We start from the raw sequence: 16,833 nt of genomic DNA on the forward strand, positions 1-16,833 counted from the left end.
AAAATTTGAGATTTATCTTTAAAAAATGAAGCATTCAAAGAAATCATTTTAGGCTAGAATTCTATTAAGACTGGCTCTGAGTTGACACGCTCAAAATTAATGAAGTTTTATTTATATCTTTATTTTAAACTTATTTTAACTTGAAAACAGTTTACTTAAAAACAATTCCATTGACTTCTAATACACCTATCATTTAAATTAAAAAAAAAACCATCAAAAGATTAAAAATACATTCCCATCAGTGTGCTTTATAATCCACAAAATTTATTTAACTTTAAACAAATATTCTTAATATTACTATTATTATTTGGCTAATACGAACGCAAAAATTAAACAATATTTAGTACCACAACTGCAAAAAAATCAAATGTATAATAAACAAATTTTGCTACAATTTTATAATCTTAATCAAATGATATTTTTACTTTAAAAATTAAAATATATTTAGAATAAAATTGCTAAAAAAAAAAAATCAACATTTTTGTAACAAAATTTGGCTTCAATGTGACCCTCTTGCTCTACAGCTACATCAGATTTTTTAAAACAACCACAACTTGAAAAACACATCTAGTGTTTAAAATTTAAAAAAGATTTTTAGTTCTTAAGTGAGATCCCATGAGACCCTCTTTTTTAAAAAGTTCCCATGTAATTTACATTAATACTAGATACAGTTGACTTTTCAATCTTGAAAATTTAAATTAAAAAAAATGTTATAATTTAAGTAATGATCTCTTTAACATGTTTTTTTTTTTGGGGCAGGGCTTAAAAGTTTATTTATCGCAGTAATTATCTACTTTAATAAGTCAGCTCGATTCGATGCAATGTAATTCAACAAGGGTAAAAAAATTATAATTTACTAAAAAAAAAATTACAGGTGATGCCCTCTTGTCTAATGGAGTCAGGCCATCTGTGCCAAATTTAATTTTTTTGGTCAATAGATTTTCAAGAAAAGAGAGAAAAATTGTACAGAAATAGTGTGCAATATTCCCATCCCTAAATCATGACTTCAAACTTTAGAATTTTAAATAACTTAAAAAGTATACTTTCATCGTATTAAAGCTCAATTTCCATGGCCATTAAAAAAGTCAAAAATTAAAAATACCAAAAACTACCTCTTCCCTTTTTTTTTAAATTTTATCCAAGTTCATGCAAGCAATGCTGCATATATGCATTTTTTAGAATTTTTGTCAAGCCAGTCCAAAGATATAAATGAAAATATAGGCCAACACATATAGATATGTCTTACAGAAATTTCTACTTATTTTTTCCTATTGTTTGAACTAAAGGGCTCTTTCAACACCAACATTTGTAAAAACTCAGATACCCAGCATTTTTGCTGACTGCTGACTTTCCCTTTATAGCTATCCTGCTGCAGCAGTAACAGAGCTATAGCCAGGAAAAAAAAAAGTAAAAAATACCATCCTAACACAGGCTTTTTTCTCATCACAAAATTTATTTACTCGTATTTATTTTTTTAAATTATTTTTCTTATTAATTACTAATACACAAGAAGAAGCATATAGAGAAGTTACACAACTGTTATTATTATTATTAATCTTAAGTAATCTACAACAGCCAGTTCATTAAACATGACTGGTCATTCATCATTCTTCTTTCAAAGTAACATCTTTGAGAAGTTAATATATCATAGAGCCATGTAGATGAAATTTAATTAAATCGAGTATTGATACAGTATAATAAGAGCAGAAAATCATAATTAAAAAAATAACATCAATAATAATACAAACCTTCAAATACACTGAATTTATCACTTAGACTTATGTTATTACAGTGTGAACAGACATTTAAACTTTCTAAATTAAGTGATGAACTGCTCCAAAATTTATTAAATTTTCTAATTTTCTTACATTTTCTTACATTTAAAACATCAGTATCGTCATCATCATCATCATTACCACAATTTATTGAATTTATAGTCATTCTCTTATCAAATATACCTGAAAAAAGAAAAATATTTACAATAAATATATAACATCACGTTACAAATAAAATTATACTAAAAAAATATCAGGAACACTAAATATACAAAAGATGTTTTTGTGGTTTGGTAACTGAATGAAATTTATCAGATTCAACTGATATTTTTTAAAAGCCTTTTGTGTTTGGTAAGGAATACTGCTAATTATCAATTAAACCTGGAAATACATTGATTTTGTACGGTTATGTAGTACTGAAACACTTATTGAAGTCTGTTAAAATTCAAAATATGGAAAAACTCTGAATGGTGGTTACTTTAAGAGTTTAAATTACAACACAATGGGTATCAGCAGTAAGTCAGCGAACTGGAAGTGATTTATACAAGTTCAGATCAATACAAAAAATATGTTAACTTGAGAGACCTAAATGAAAAATTACAGAACACAAATTTTAAAGAATGGTCTCATAGTTTCATGTTACAGAAAGATTGTACAAGTTAAATTCATGAGAAATAACACCAAGCATATTTATGAAAATGTGGAGTAACAGATTTCTCAGTCCTTCAACAAAGTTATTTGGAACTAGACATCCTGTACAAATATAAGTTGTTCTCTGAATTTGGGGGTTGATAATAAATTCTGTGAAGCATTCAAGATGCAGTGCTGTAGGCGAATGTTAAAAATCAGATGGACAGACAAAACACTAATGAAGAGGTATTCAAACGAACGAACAGAAGTAGAATCTTCAGTAAGACTATAACAGAAAGAAGATATACACTAACTGGATATATATAGAGACATGAGAGGGCCTGAAGATGATTATTGAAGGAATGATTGTAAACCACAGAAAGAGGTAGGCTGGATATAAATGATAATATGAATAGCTTAAGCTATAAACAATTAAAGAAAATGGCTCAAGAGGGAACAGTTCTGGAAACTCAACACAATCAATCTGCGAACTGATAGCAATGAAGAGAATAAATGTTATAGAGCCTAATGATAATTATACCGTGTATTACATTTTTCCAAATAAAAACGAGGTGTACTATTTATAATCATTAGGAAAATAAGATTTACCTTATATAATTGTCAGTTATCCAGTTATGAAGAATTTAGATATATGTTGGCATTAAATGTGGACGTTTTCTTACAACAAAAAAAATAATAATTTTTTTATTCTGATCATTATATAATAAAACATTATATAGATTACATCATGATAAATATATAAAGATATATTACAACAGGACCCTGATAATTTGTCACCTATTAATTCATCTCATTCAATAATTCGTCAACCATCTGGTAAATTTGTGATTTTTATTTTAGAGGTATAATACTGATACACAAAAGTAAATTAAATTGTTAATTACTAATAAGAGTATCTGTTTAGACACAGCATAAAAATTCACTTAATTGCGACCGAAGTTTTATATGAACCTACTGTAGGTTATGTATAAATTACAGTAATCGCGTGAGAAAAGAACATAAAATTACTTTACATATCTTTCAGTTATATAAACATTTTCATTTTGGCACTATTATCTAATCAGTGTTTACACATTTCTTACACAGAACAATACTTAATAAAAAATAATGTATTACATCAAAATTTCCTATCCGTTTCTGAAATTCATTACAGTAGTGATGACTTTGGTTCGCATGAATCAATTGTTCATACTTGTTTCGTACCTACTACTGTATACTGTACTTACGGAGCAAAAATTTCTAGCAAATTTGGAAGTTATAAAAGTTTAGAACTACAAAACAGTTTGATATTCTTCAACGCCTCCATAAGGATAAAAGTGCCGTTAACCTATCACAGAAGCTCGGAATCCCTTGTAAATCAGTAAACGATATTAAAAAAAAGGCTGTTAAAATAGAATTTCTAAAAAAAATGGAAGTTACAACAAAAAAATGGTAAAATCAAAGTTACTGACAGTGGTGTAATAACCAACAAGAGAATGAAGACAGCAGAAAATGCTGAACTTAACAAAGCAGTGTACATTTGGTTCGCTCAGCGTCGTAGTCAAATGGCTCATAAATCATTGAGGCAGTTCTTCAAAGGAATAAACAATTAAATGGCGATCCAGATTTTAAAGCCGGTGAAGGTTGGCTATATTTAAAGCAAGGACGGAATTCGTCAGCTTGCAACTGAGGGTGAAAAATTAAGCGCCGACAATCAGGTTGTATCTGACTACTGTGATAAATTTATTCGAAAATTAAAAGTCTTGCACAGGTGTACAACTGCAACGAACGGGATTGTCCTGGAAGGCGCTTCCTACGAAAACCTTAGGATCTTCTTCCGAGAGCTCTGATACAAAGTAAGAAATGAACGCATCTCTATTCTTGTATGTTCTAACGCAAGTGGTTGTCATCGACTTCCCCTAACTGCTATCAGCAAGTTATAAAACCCAAGAGTTTTTAAACAAATAAATCGTAACTTATTAACGATGAAATATTTTTCACGACGGAGTGTTTGGATGATGCTAGAAATTTTTAGCCAGTGGTTTTACAACTGTTTTATGCCTGAACTAAAGAGACGTCTTAGAGAAAATAATTTACCCGAAGAGGCGTTACTTGTGATAGATAATGCTCCTTGCCATCCGGTCGACAGACTGGAAGCACTACATGGTAATATAATCACCATATTTCTCCCGGTAAACATAAGCTGTTTATTCCAGCCTATAGACCAAGGGGTCAGACGGAGTAAGTATGAAACGACGTTATAAACACGCATTAGAAAAAGAAAGAACATTAAAGTACAAAGAAAAATTACATATTTCTTCAAAAATCAAAAAATTAAAGTACAAATATGTAAACAGAAATTTAAATACAGTACCTTTTAGGTTATAGATTTTATAGATAGAAGTGCCTAAATAATAAAACATAGGCCTACAATGTTCAGTAGTTACTGTACGTTAGACTTAACGTATTATAGTGTTGTATGTGTAGTGATTTTTTTTTTTAAGTACAGTAAAGTAAATATGTAATTTTTATAAAAATTGAGTTAGTGAATGGTTTACTAATGTAAGTACAATACATGTTGCTGAATAATAAAATACTAAATGTTCAGTAGAATACTGTAGTTAAATTTCATCAGTTTGCAGTCTTTTTATAACACGTTTAGTAAACGGGGTGGGGGTGATAACGGTTAGGTCAATACAGCGTTAATTTTTATGTAACCCGACTTTTGTTACACTATTCGGTAATTCGTCATTTTTGTTAATTCATCACCCTCGGTTCCAAAGGTGACAAATTATCAGGGTCCTACTGTATAAGTTATAAAATAAATGTGATTAAAATCCATATTAATTATATAGAATATAAACACATTAAAAAATGTAAATACATTACATATTAAAAAAAAAAATTAATATAAATTAATTCACAATTCAGGTGTTATTGAAAATTATTTTCAACACATATTTACAAACAAGTTGGACAGAATGGGGAAAAAATTAGCATTTAAAAAAAAAAAAATATTTAATATGACCTAAATATTAAATATTGATAAACATTGTTTCTGTAGGAGAAAATCTTTTAATTAAATGTTACATGTTATAATTTTTTTTTGAATGGCAACAGAAGTAGAAGACCCTTTTTTGTAAGCACTGTATTGGAGTTAATTATATGAAAACAATTCCATCATCTGATTTGGTACAGGTGGATATTGTTTTTTTCTTTTTTTTAAATAGTAACTATTGATTTAAGACTACAACACATTCATAAACATAAACACAAGGATAAGTAAACATATTTAATTTTCTAAATGTCAGTCTGTATAATTTATATTTATGGACACCAAACAACGACAGTCAGCCCATTTTTGTGTCTTGAAAAATTGTCTTGACTTTTTAAGAAACACCAAAGAAATGATATTATAATATAGATGAGACTATAAATGAGCGTAATAAATATGTAATAATAACAATAAGCGTATCGTTTTATTAAGGCGCTTCAAAGCAATCTGGATTGAAGCGTAATCAGAGGTGTTCTTTAATTTTTATTGTTTATAAACACTTTGTAAATTGCATGAAAATTGGAACATTTATTTTATAAATGATCACAAATTAACAATATTGTGTTGGATTTCTTGCTTCTTTTCTTCTGGAGTAATTGTTTGGTTAACCGAAACCTGAAGATTGATTAAGAACTTTATTTTTAGTTGATAACAGATTATTCAAATTCAAAGTCATATTGCATACAGTTTGTCAACATAGAACAGAAATGGCTATCAGAAAAGGAAAGTACTGACTGAATTATTTTTCAAATAGATGTATGTTCAACAATTCACAATTTATCAAATATCATATACGTCAATTAAAAATCACAATAAAGATAACAAACTGCTTGTCATGTTTGTATGACATATAGATCCAAAGATGGTTTGTAATTGATGGTACAAATAGAAGAATAATTCAAAAATAATTGAAGTTAATGATCAACAATTTTGTAGATGATATGTTAATATAACAGGATAGTTTGTAAAAAAATTTGAACATTATTGGTCTCGTGGTTTATTTGTTACAAGCGATCAAGATCAAGGTACAAAACATAAGCTCAAATAACAGTACCTTTATTCCTTCAAACCATTATAACAGAACTTAAAAAAATTAGTAAAAAATAAATGTTTAATATCATCAAATGTAGGATAAAAAATCTAAAATGCGATACAGGTTTTCTTAAAATATGATGGACAATTTTATTTTTTTAAATCTTCAAATTCAAGAGCACATACTTTCTGCACCAATAGTAGACAAAGATGTTACTTATAATTTGTATAAGAACTGGTTGTCGCTAAAATACTAGAAAATGAGTGAAATCATGCTGCAAAAGAGAAAGGAATGAGAAGAAGAAAGAAGTGTTGAAAGAATTTAAAAAAAAAATCAAGGTAATAGTACCGAGGCATGAAATAAAAATAAAAATATCAGCGGATGATGTTGTACAGTCTGAAATTCAGAATGAATTGAAATAATATGAATGTACTGGTTAATTGTGTGGAGGAGGGGATGACTGCCCAAGGAAGATGTGCTACAATTTGTCATAAATGAGGGTGGTATCTTTTTCCCAACTGTGACTGAGGTTCTTAAATCAAACAATAGAATATTTCATTAAGGATTGAGCAAGGACCTCCTTTCATGATCATTCGATCAACGATTTTAATGAAACTGCAAGTCATTTATTGTTATTAAATTCTGAGCTTAATATTTAGAAAATAGATAATTTTAAATTTATTGCTCCTAATATTCATACATGAATAAAAAATATAATATAAACATATATATATGGAGTGTTATGGGGTGTATTCCCTGAACTTCAGGTACTGATTTAAGGACACCAAAATGAGAAAAAAGTTCATATCAACCTAAGTCCTACTACGTTTTGTTTTTCTTCTGGATGCTATTTTGTGATTTTCAATAAAAATATTTTTTCTCAAGAACGAGTAAACCAACATTAATTAAATTTGTTAAATCTAAGACTAGTGTCTTGCTCTACAAAATAAAATATTTTAAAAACATCACCTTCAAAAATTTCAAAACGGCGGCCATCTTCATTTTTTAATCTTCAATGTCTGTAATTATTTGTTTGATAAAATTTCTACTTGTTACAAAATGTATTAAGGTTTTTATTTTGAACAAAATGACACCTCATTTGTAAAAATCTATTTACAAATAATCAAGTTATTGCAGACAATTAACCTGGCAGTATGCTTGTGCTTCATACTGCAAACTGAAAAATTTTCACCTGTTTTTGTTTCCTTCACTAAATGTAATAAAAATTATTAATAATAAATAATAATAGAAATTAATTTAAATTATCAGCTTGCATTACGGTGCACAAGCATACAACCAGATTAATTGTCTACAATAACTTGATTGTTTGTCAACAGATTTTTACAAATGAGGTGTCATTTTGTTCAAAATAAAATCCTTAATACATTTTGTGACAAGTAGAAATTTGATCATACAAATAATTACAGACATTGAAGATTAAAAAATTAAGATGGCCACCGTTTTGAAATTTTTGAAGGTGACGTTTTCAAAATTTTTTATTTTGTAGGGCAAGACACTAGTCTTAAATCTGCCAAATTTAATTAAAATTGGTTTACCTTGTCCTGAGAAATAATCTTTTTGTTGAAAAATCAACAAATTTTTTTTAATTAAAAAAATATCTTTGTTACCACAGACCATTAGAGTGGGATGGGAAAAAATGTTTGTAGAGGTTTGAAAACCTATTGACATACTTGTATAAAACACAAATCCAAAAACTCCCATAACTCCTTTTCTAATGCAAGATATAGCAAAAAAAAATATATATATATATAGTAATTTTTGACTACATATATATATATATATATATATATATATATATATATATACACACACACACACACACACACACACACACACACACACTAGCTCCCCATCACAGCTTCACCCATACTATATAGTTACTTGTGTTTCCTGTAGTGGTCAACCTTTTTATTTTAGTTAAGTAACCGGAGGCAGGTGCAGCCAGTCACACATACAATAATGATGGTAGCGGCTATGTTGGTTGAAGTTACAGCGTCGTATATTTTCACACCCCTTAAAATAATCAGAATTAAAAATGCCCAAAAATGAAAAAAAAAATATTTATCTTAAGAATGGAGTTGAGAAAATTTACAATCATTGTTCAAATTTTGTTTACCTTTTTTCATCCCCTTTCAAAGTCAAATTTCAAAAATCTAAAAACTGGTTTATTAACATGAAGATTACTCTCGCCAAGAATCAGGTTGATTTCTTCATTTGTTACTGAGAAATTAAAAATTTAACAGGGTTTCAAAAAAAATGCAAAAATTCATTTTAAGACTTGAAACTTGGAATTTAAAAAATCTAGAAATTGGTTTTAGATATTCATAATCATTCAGTTCGAACCCAGTTTATACAGTGACAGACCCTCACAGTTCACAATTCATTAAAGTTTGTGCTTCAACCAGTAAATCTCCACTACTATATATATATATATATATATATATATATATATATATTTTTTTTTTTTTTTTTTTTTTTTCCAAGATGAAATATATCTAAAAAACCTTCTCAGTTATACCAAGAAAGATGGGTAAAAATTTGGCTGTGATTGATTGATTAGTTTTTTGTTTATACCGAACAAAAAAAACCCTTCTTCCTGTTTATATAATAATAATAATTATATAATATATAATATATAATATATATATATATATATATATATATATTGAGTATAGGAAAGGGGGAGTGAATATTAAATAAAAAGAAAGTTTTGAAAATTTGTGATCTCTATAAAAAAAATATTCAACTTTAGTAAGAAAAATTTTTTGCTCAAATGCCCTAGTAAAGATTTCAAATTCTATTTTGGTTAAATTACCTTCACCTCTTTTTCAAGTTTTTGTAAAAATTTAATACATCCTTTCCCCCTCTGAAGGGTGTATCTGTCTACAAAGTTTGAAGAAAATCGATCTACAGGGTCCAGAGTTACAATACCAAATACAGGCAAACACATTTACGGATCTCCTCATAAACCTCCGACAAAAATAGATTTTTTTGGATTTGGGAGCATTAGAACAACATGATATTTTACAGATTATTATTTACAATTTATTTATATCTATTTTTTTTTCTTTTGTTAAAATTTTTTTATGTCTCCTTAAGGTATAAAACTTAAAAAAGACAAACTTTTAAAAAATTATTTTACAATCTATATTTTTTCCCATTATAGCTATAGCATAGCAACATATATCACTATAGCCAGGGAAGCGAAAATACTTACATTTTTTTATCCATCTTGTGAACTGGATAATACATTTATATAAAAAAAGGAGTTTTTTTTAACATATTTTCCATTTTATGGAGGTCATCACACCATTGACAATAAAGTACATATAAATTTATAAGCATGTAAATATTCTTCATTGTAGACAAGAGCATTAAAAAAATGTCTTTTTGGGAACATAGAGCTTGAATATTTCATTTCTGCAGTCGGTAAAGATACTGAGAACTGACTAAAAATCTACTGAAAGAGTAAACAAATTATGTTCATTACGAAAATATTTTTTTAAAAATAGGAAAATAAAAGATCAAACATCAATGTAAGAAATAAAAGGAGCAGAACCTTCATAATCGGTACAGGAGTAAAACAAGTTGATGTTTCTTTAGGAAAGCAGACCTTTTTATAAACATAATACACTCCTATCCTGAAACTGCTGTTCAGGAAGGCAGTGGAATCAACATATATATATATATATATATATATATATATATATATATATATGTTGATATATAATTATATATGTTGATATATAATTATTAAATTTGACCGCATACTATCTGTTAACAAATAAAGGCATCACAAAGATAGAATTGCAACTTACTTTCACAGAAATTATTTAATTCAATTTGATCATTAGATTTAAATAATTCAACAGGTTCTTCATCGATGGTATTTATAGCACTATTTTCTGTAACTTCAGGAACTATTTTTAAGTTTTTATTTAATTTTTTACTTTCACAGTATTGTTTCTGTTTATTTAATAATAATAAATTTCTCATAAATGTTTTCTTGCGTTTGTTCTCTACATTTATCACAGTCTTCTTTTCTTCTTCTGTTTTATCATCATCTTTAAGCAATTCATCATAATTAACCAAATTATTTTTTGATGTTTTAGCATCATCTCCATTAGGTACATCTAGGAGAAAACAAATAAAATTTTAAAATTACACATGAATGATCATGTAAAAATTAATTCCCCCTTTTTTTAACTAACTATACTTTCTAATAAATAGTTAAACTAAGATAGGCCATAAAAAATGGCCATTATTGTTTAATTTCATTATTTTTAATCTCTTATTCTATTATATAATATTTTAGGGTGGATAAAGTACCCTAAAACATCCCTTGTAATTGATTTTTACCAGTTAATTATGAGGCCATCAGACAGAAAACCAAATAGTTACCTCACAAGAGATGACACAGAACACACCGTTTTATTTGTCGTCAATATTAATCAAAGCAGAGTCCGATCTACACCCACAGAAACCAAACAGAATGGATCAAATACATAAAATACTGATCGCAAGCAGATAAATCCAAACATAAACCAAAAAGTGAGACAAACAACTCTGCCCGCAGAATACATTAATAAATCATAGCAACCTAATAACAATAAGCAACCACCTCACCTATAATCTCTCAGAAAATAGAGAGATTTTTACCCAAAATGAAGCTACACATTATTATTAAGGATAAAAGCTACATATTATTATTCTTAGAAACTGAATTATTTATATGTGTAAAAAAAAGTTGTCATAAAAAAAATAATGACAAATAAATCTCCACAAACATTAATCAGTACATACCATATATTTCCGTAGATAAGACGATAATTGAATCACAAAAAAGGCCCCCAAAATCTGGGGTTGTCTTATAGGATAGACACAAAAAAAAAATTTATATAAGTGAAATTTATATAAATTGAAACCATTATACAATAAAATAAATCACTCATCAATGTATTTAAAATCCTGCAAAATCCTCACATAACTCAACTAAGGCAAGTAGCTCTTCAAGTACATCCTCACTTTCATTGTTGAGAAGCTATCATATGGGTCCCATTTTGTACCTTAATCGATTTCCGCTTCGTCATCAGTATCCCATAACAAACTGTCCTCAGTGCCATCCATAGCATTAGAAATTCCACACTTTTTGAAGGATTTGATCGCTGTTTCCACTTTTAATTTTTCCCATGATTTGATCACGAAATCATACAGCACAACACAAGTGACGCAGCCAACACAGCTCCACCTTTTGTATAGACTTTTCAGCGAAAAGCCAACAACAATGGCATAACTGGATGATGAGTGGCGCTCATCATCCAGTTATCCCATTGTTCACACATGTGATCTTTAAATGGTTTATTCAGAGAGACCTCTAAAGGTCATAATATCAAAGTTAAACCGCTCAGTATAACAGCTTAATACTGTTTGATGCTAAATGATTTTTAGTGTTCTCAGTTATGTGACTGCGAAACATATCCTGCACCCACAAACCGTGTTGATTTCATAGAGCATCTGGTCGCCTCTTCCACACACTTTCCATCCACAATTTTATACCATTCTCGTCCACCCATCCCTTTTCATGAAATTGTACAAGAATGTCTGGAGGGAATTTTATTTTAGGAGTAGTTTTCCTCTTGAAAATGACCACGGGTATTACCTTTGTTTCATCTGCTGTGCATGTTAATACCACTGTAAACCTGGTCTTTCCATTGCCTGTACTTCTTACTTTAACAGTTTTTACCTTTTTTTGTTCCACAGCTCTATTGTTTACCATGTTAAAGTTAATCAGTGTTATGGAAAGTTGTATTTCTTAACCACACAATTGTATTCTGATGGCATGACTGTATTAAATACATGTAATTGGTCAACAACTAAGCAAACTAAAAGTACAATATTGACAAGTTAGAGGTTTATTTTATTAATTATATTATTGCAATATTGAATAAAATATTTAAAACTAAGAAAATCTTGGCTTGAATATAGGAAAGGAGGGGTTGTTTTCAAGCTGTTATAAGAATGGAAGATAAGGAAAATCAAGCTCCAATTCACTAAAGGAGTGAGATAAGGGTTTCACTTGCACTTAATGCTTTTCAACTAATACAAAAAATATGAAAAAAAATAAGGAAAATTTTGAGAGTGCAGTTAACTATTCAGAGAAAACAAAAAAATTAAAATAATCTCAAAATTGTTTTTTGGCAAAAGATAATTAGAAGAAATTTTGAATGGCAAGATGCTATTTCTTGGAGCAAGACCAAATCTCCTTTAGACGTTCAAATTGTTATATACATATTTGAAATTTGCAATCCCGCTTAAAAAAATCCACTGAATTCAACTGATTTCATTTCAATGGGATCTGGCTAGACATTTATCTAATGAAATTGGCAATTGGGAAATTTTTTGGAATCGGCTAATAGGCATTTCTAATGAAATAGCAGCTGCATAAAGTCAACAAAGATCAAGATTGGATCAAATGCTGAACATTCTTTGGAAATCCTGGCGAATGAGACAAGAATCATGAGAAAAGAGGACATGCCTTCCAAAAGGTGGACATCTGGTCAGACTGATTGTGTATGGATTTGAATTTTTTGATACTACTAGAAATTAAAAGATAAGAATTCAATAATTTTTAATATTCAAGGTTGTAAACTGAAAAATTGTTTTGATGTTCAAAATCACTGAAGAATCCAAATCCGTGCACAAAGCTCCATCTCAAATATACACTTTACTAATGTACATTTCAAATTAAATTAGACGTATAATTTATGAAAAGATTCTACAAAATTTTCTTTGTTTTTTCCAATGATTGAAGGTTATTCAGAGAAAGAAATACAAAAGTAGTCATTATCTTTTAATAATTTTTCTGCTCAAATAAAATTTTTCAAGTTTACCTGAGTATTTTATAAATTACAATAAATTTCACTGACTTACAGTGATTTTGCATAATCTTCCCTGATTAAATCAAAATTCAAGTCATGGGGGGAACCCAGTTACCTTTTTCTGATTTGAAGTAAGTGTAGTTTTTTTGTGTCATGAAGCAACTTTAGAAAAGAGAAGTAGAACACAGGCGATTTTATATTTTTTATATAAATTTGCATTGATAAGTCATGTTTATTTTGAACCCATGCTTCATCTTTTATTAGATACTGTTCAGTGTTAAATACATAAAATAAACAATGATAAAAATTCATGATGCATGAGAGTAAGTGACGTAGTATGAACATCCTGAATATATTTTATCATAATGAACAAAGCCAGAAAAAAAAAATTATTACAGATAAAAACTGATATAAGAAAAAAAAATTGTAATTAGAATCTTTCATGAATGAGATTAACACCATGAATATAAATTATTAAATTTATTTTATAACATTATTAACAAAAAATATTATAAACCAAATGAAACATAAATTATTTTTAATAAATAATTAATAATACAATTTTTTTTTTTTAAATAGCAATTATCTTGATGTGTTTTATTTCCATATGATTATAAAATAATCTATCGAATATTATTTTAAACAATTAAAATTATTATAATTAATTCTAAGGTTATAACTGTTTTGGGTTCTTTGTTATTGTCTTGTTTTTTCTCCAGCTACTGCCAGGTTTGGATGTGTGTGTAAAGTCAAGTGCAATTACGGCTACCGGCATAACAGGCCTGACATAGCTGCAATGCAAATGTAAATGTACTGGTAAATATGTAGTCTGGAACAGACTTAGGTCAACCACTGAGACCTGTGGTTAATTGAAACCCAACCACCAAAGAACACCACTACACAGTCTAGTATTACACTTCATAGTCTAGTATTCAAATCCATATAAAAGTAACCACCTTTACAAGGACTCGACTTCCAAAATCAACATATTTTGTGACGACTAGTTTAAGCATTAGATTAACTCAGGAGGTTAGCGGATCATTGTTATTATATTACAAAAATATTTATTTTGGTTTCAGAACAATAATAAGAAGTATCTCATGTGAAACCACTCTAAGTGGAAATGAAATAATCTCCCAACACCTGTTCATTGACCATACATCAGCAAGCCATACCTATCAAAATTCAAGTGAATTCAGTCCTTAACAAGACTGTTCACCAGTATGACCGACTGAATAGTAAACAATGAGACTAATCTTAGAGAAAGTAATTCGGATTGTGTAATTTGAATCACAGATGCTTTACATATGTTACAGCCATAAGAAAAACTATGACAATTATTGTACAATTCATTCCATTTTGAAACAATATGCCAGTAACTCCCTGTATGAATCATGAGACCTTGCCGATGGTGAGGGGCTTGAGTGCCCAGTGATACAGAATAGATCAAAGGATCAAAGGTGCAACCATATTGCAGAGGTATCTGTTAACAGTCAAATTAAGGAATGATTCCTGAAAGAGGGCAGCAGCTCTTTCAGTAGTTATTAAGGGCATAGGTCAGGAGGACTTAAACGATCATATCAATATCACTCAATCTTCCAAGTACTGCGCAGCTGAAAGCAATGGAAAACTACGCCTGTTTTTTTCGAAGAAAATATAGCTCTCTGCATTTTCATGTAACAAAAATAGAGGCGCTTCCATGGTAATTATTCCAGAGGTAAACTAGTCCCCCATTCGGATCTCCAGGTGTGGACTACTAAGGAAGAGGTCACCAGAAAATAAAAAAATAAGTCAGAGCGTGGAACGTTAGAATTCTAAAAAAGGCTGATAATTTAAGATGATAATGATAAGAAAATTTAAAGAGGGAAATGGATAGGTTAAATGTAGACGTAGTAGGAATAAGCAAGGTTTGGTAAAAGAGAAAAATTACTTTTGGTCAGGTGACTTCAGAATAATTAACTCCGCATCAAATAAAGGGTAGGCATAAACAAGAAGAGTAGAGTATTTCAAAAAGCTTAGCGATAGAATCATTGTAATAAGGATAAAATCAAAACCTAAGTTGACAACAATTGTTAACATCTATATGCCTACAAGTGCCCATGATGATGATGGTGTAGAGTGTGTATACGAAGAAACTGACAAAATAATTAGACACATAAAAGGGGGTGAAAATTTAATAATAGTTGGAGATTGAAATGCAAACATTGAAAAAGGCAAGGATGGAAATATTTTGTGGGAGAATATGGGCTGGGTAAAAGGAATGAACGAGGGAACCGACTTATTGAGTTTTGCATAAGTATAATTTAGTAATTGCCAACACCCAGTTTAAAAATCATAATAGCAGAATATACACATGGAAAAAGCCAGGTGATACTGCAAGGTATCACATAGATTACATATAATATACCCATGACATATCATGATTGAACAAAGATTTAGAAATCAACTCCTGGACTGCAAAGCACATCCTGGAGCAAACATTAATAGCAACCATAATTTAGTGATAATGAAATGTAGATTGGGGTTTAAAAACCTGAAGAAAAGGTCTAAGATGAATCGGTGGAATTTAGAAAAGCTTGAGGAAAAGCGGTAAGAAAATTTTTTATGAAGACATCACAAGAGGTCTGAGTAAAAACGGTAAGGTAAAAAATATAGAAGAATGGGAGAATGTTAAAAGGAAATTCTTAAATCAGGAGAAGCGAACTTAGGTGGAACAAAGAGAACCGGCAGAAAACTTGGATATCAGAGGTTATATTTCAATGATGGATAATATAAGAATGCTAGTGATGAAGAAGGTAAAAGGAACTATCGACAATTAAGAACTACTATAAACAGGAAGTGAAAATTAGTGAAAGAGTGGATTAAATAAAAGTGTTCAGAGGTGGAAAGAGAAATGATCATAGGTAAATTAGATGGAGCAAACAGGAAAGTTAGGAGAATTTTATGTTACATATGTTAAAACCTAATAATGTGTTAAACAAAGATGGTACACCAATATATAATACGAAAAGGAAAGGTCGATAGGTGGGTGGATATATTGAAGAGTTATACGGAGGAAATGAATTAGAAACTGGTGTTATAGAGGAAATCAAAGAGCAATGAAAAGGGAGACACAATACTGAGATTTGAATTTAATAGAGCATCATAAAATTTGATTGACAGAAACGCTCCTGGGTTAGACGGGATACCTGCAAAAATTACTGCACAGTGCAGGTGAGGAAGCAATAGATAGATTATACAAACTGGTGTGTAATATTTATGAAAAAGGGGAAGTTCCATCAGACTTCAAAAGAAGTGTTATTGTCATGATACCAAAGAAAGCAGAAGCAGTTAAATGTGGAGAATACAGAACACAATTAGCTTAACTACTAACGCATCAAAAAACTTAACTACAATTCTGTCCAGAAGAATTGAGAAGAGTGAATGAAGTGTTAGGAGAAG

General features: G+C 29.3%; 1 protein-coding gene across 2 annotated transcripts in view; it reads right to left on the reverse strand.

Annotated features, from left to right (window-relative positions):
• The window catches only part of LOC142333763 (uncharacterized), a 148,785-nt gene that overhangs the window by 87,878 nt on the left and 44,074 nt on the right, over positions 1–16,833 (reverse strand). For both annotated transcript variants that reach the window (XM_075381255.1, XM_075381256.1), the window contains 2 exons: positions 10,333–10,647; positions 1,749–1,958 (listed from right to left, as the gene is read on the reverse strand). In XM_075381255.1, the coding sequence (XP_075237370.1) occupies positions 1,749–1,958; positions 10,333–10,647 (525 nt within the window). The remainder of the gene's footprint in view (positions 1–1,748; positions 1,959–10,332; positions 10,648–16,833) is intronic.

The sequence above is a fragment of the Lycorma delicatula genome, chromosome 13, assembly GCF_047948215.1.
Source record: "Lycorma delicatula isolate Av1 chromosome 13, ASM4794821v1, whole genome shotgun sequence".
Taxonomy (NCBI): domain Eukaryota; kingdom Metazoa; phylum Arthropoda; class Insecta; order Hemiptera; family Fulgoridae; genus Lycorma; species Lycorma delicatula.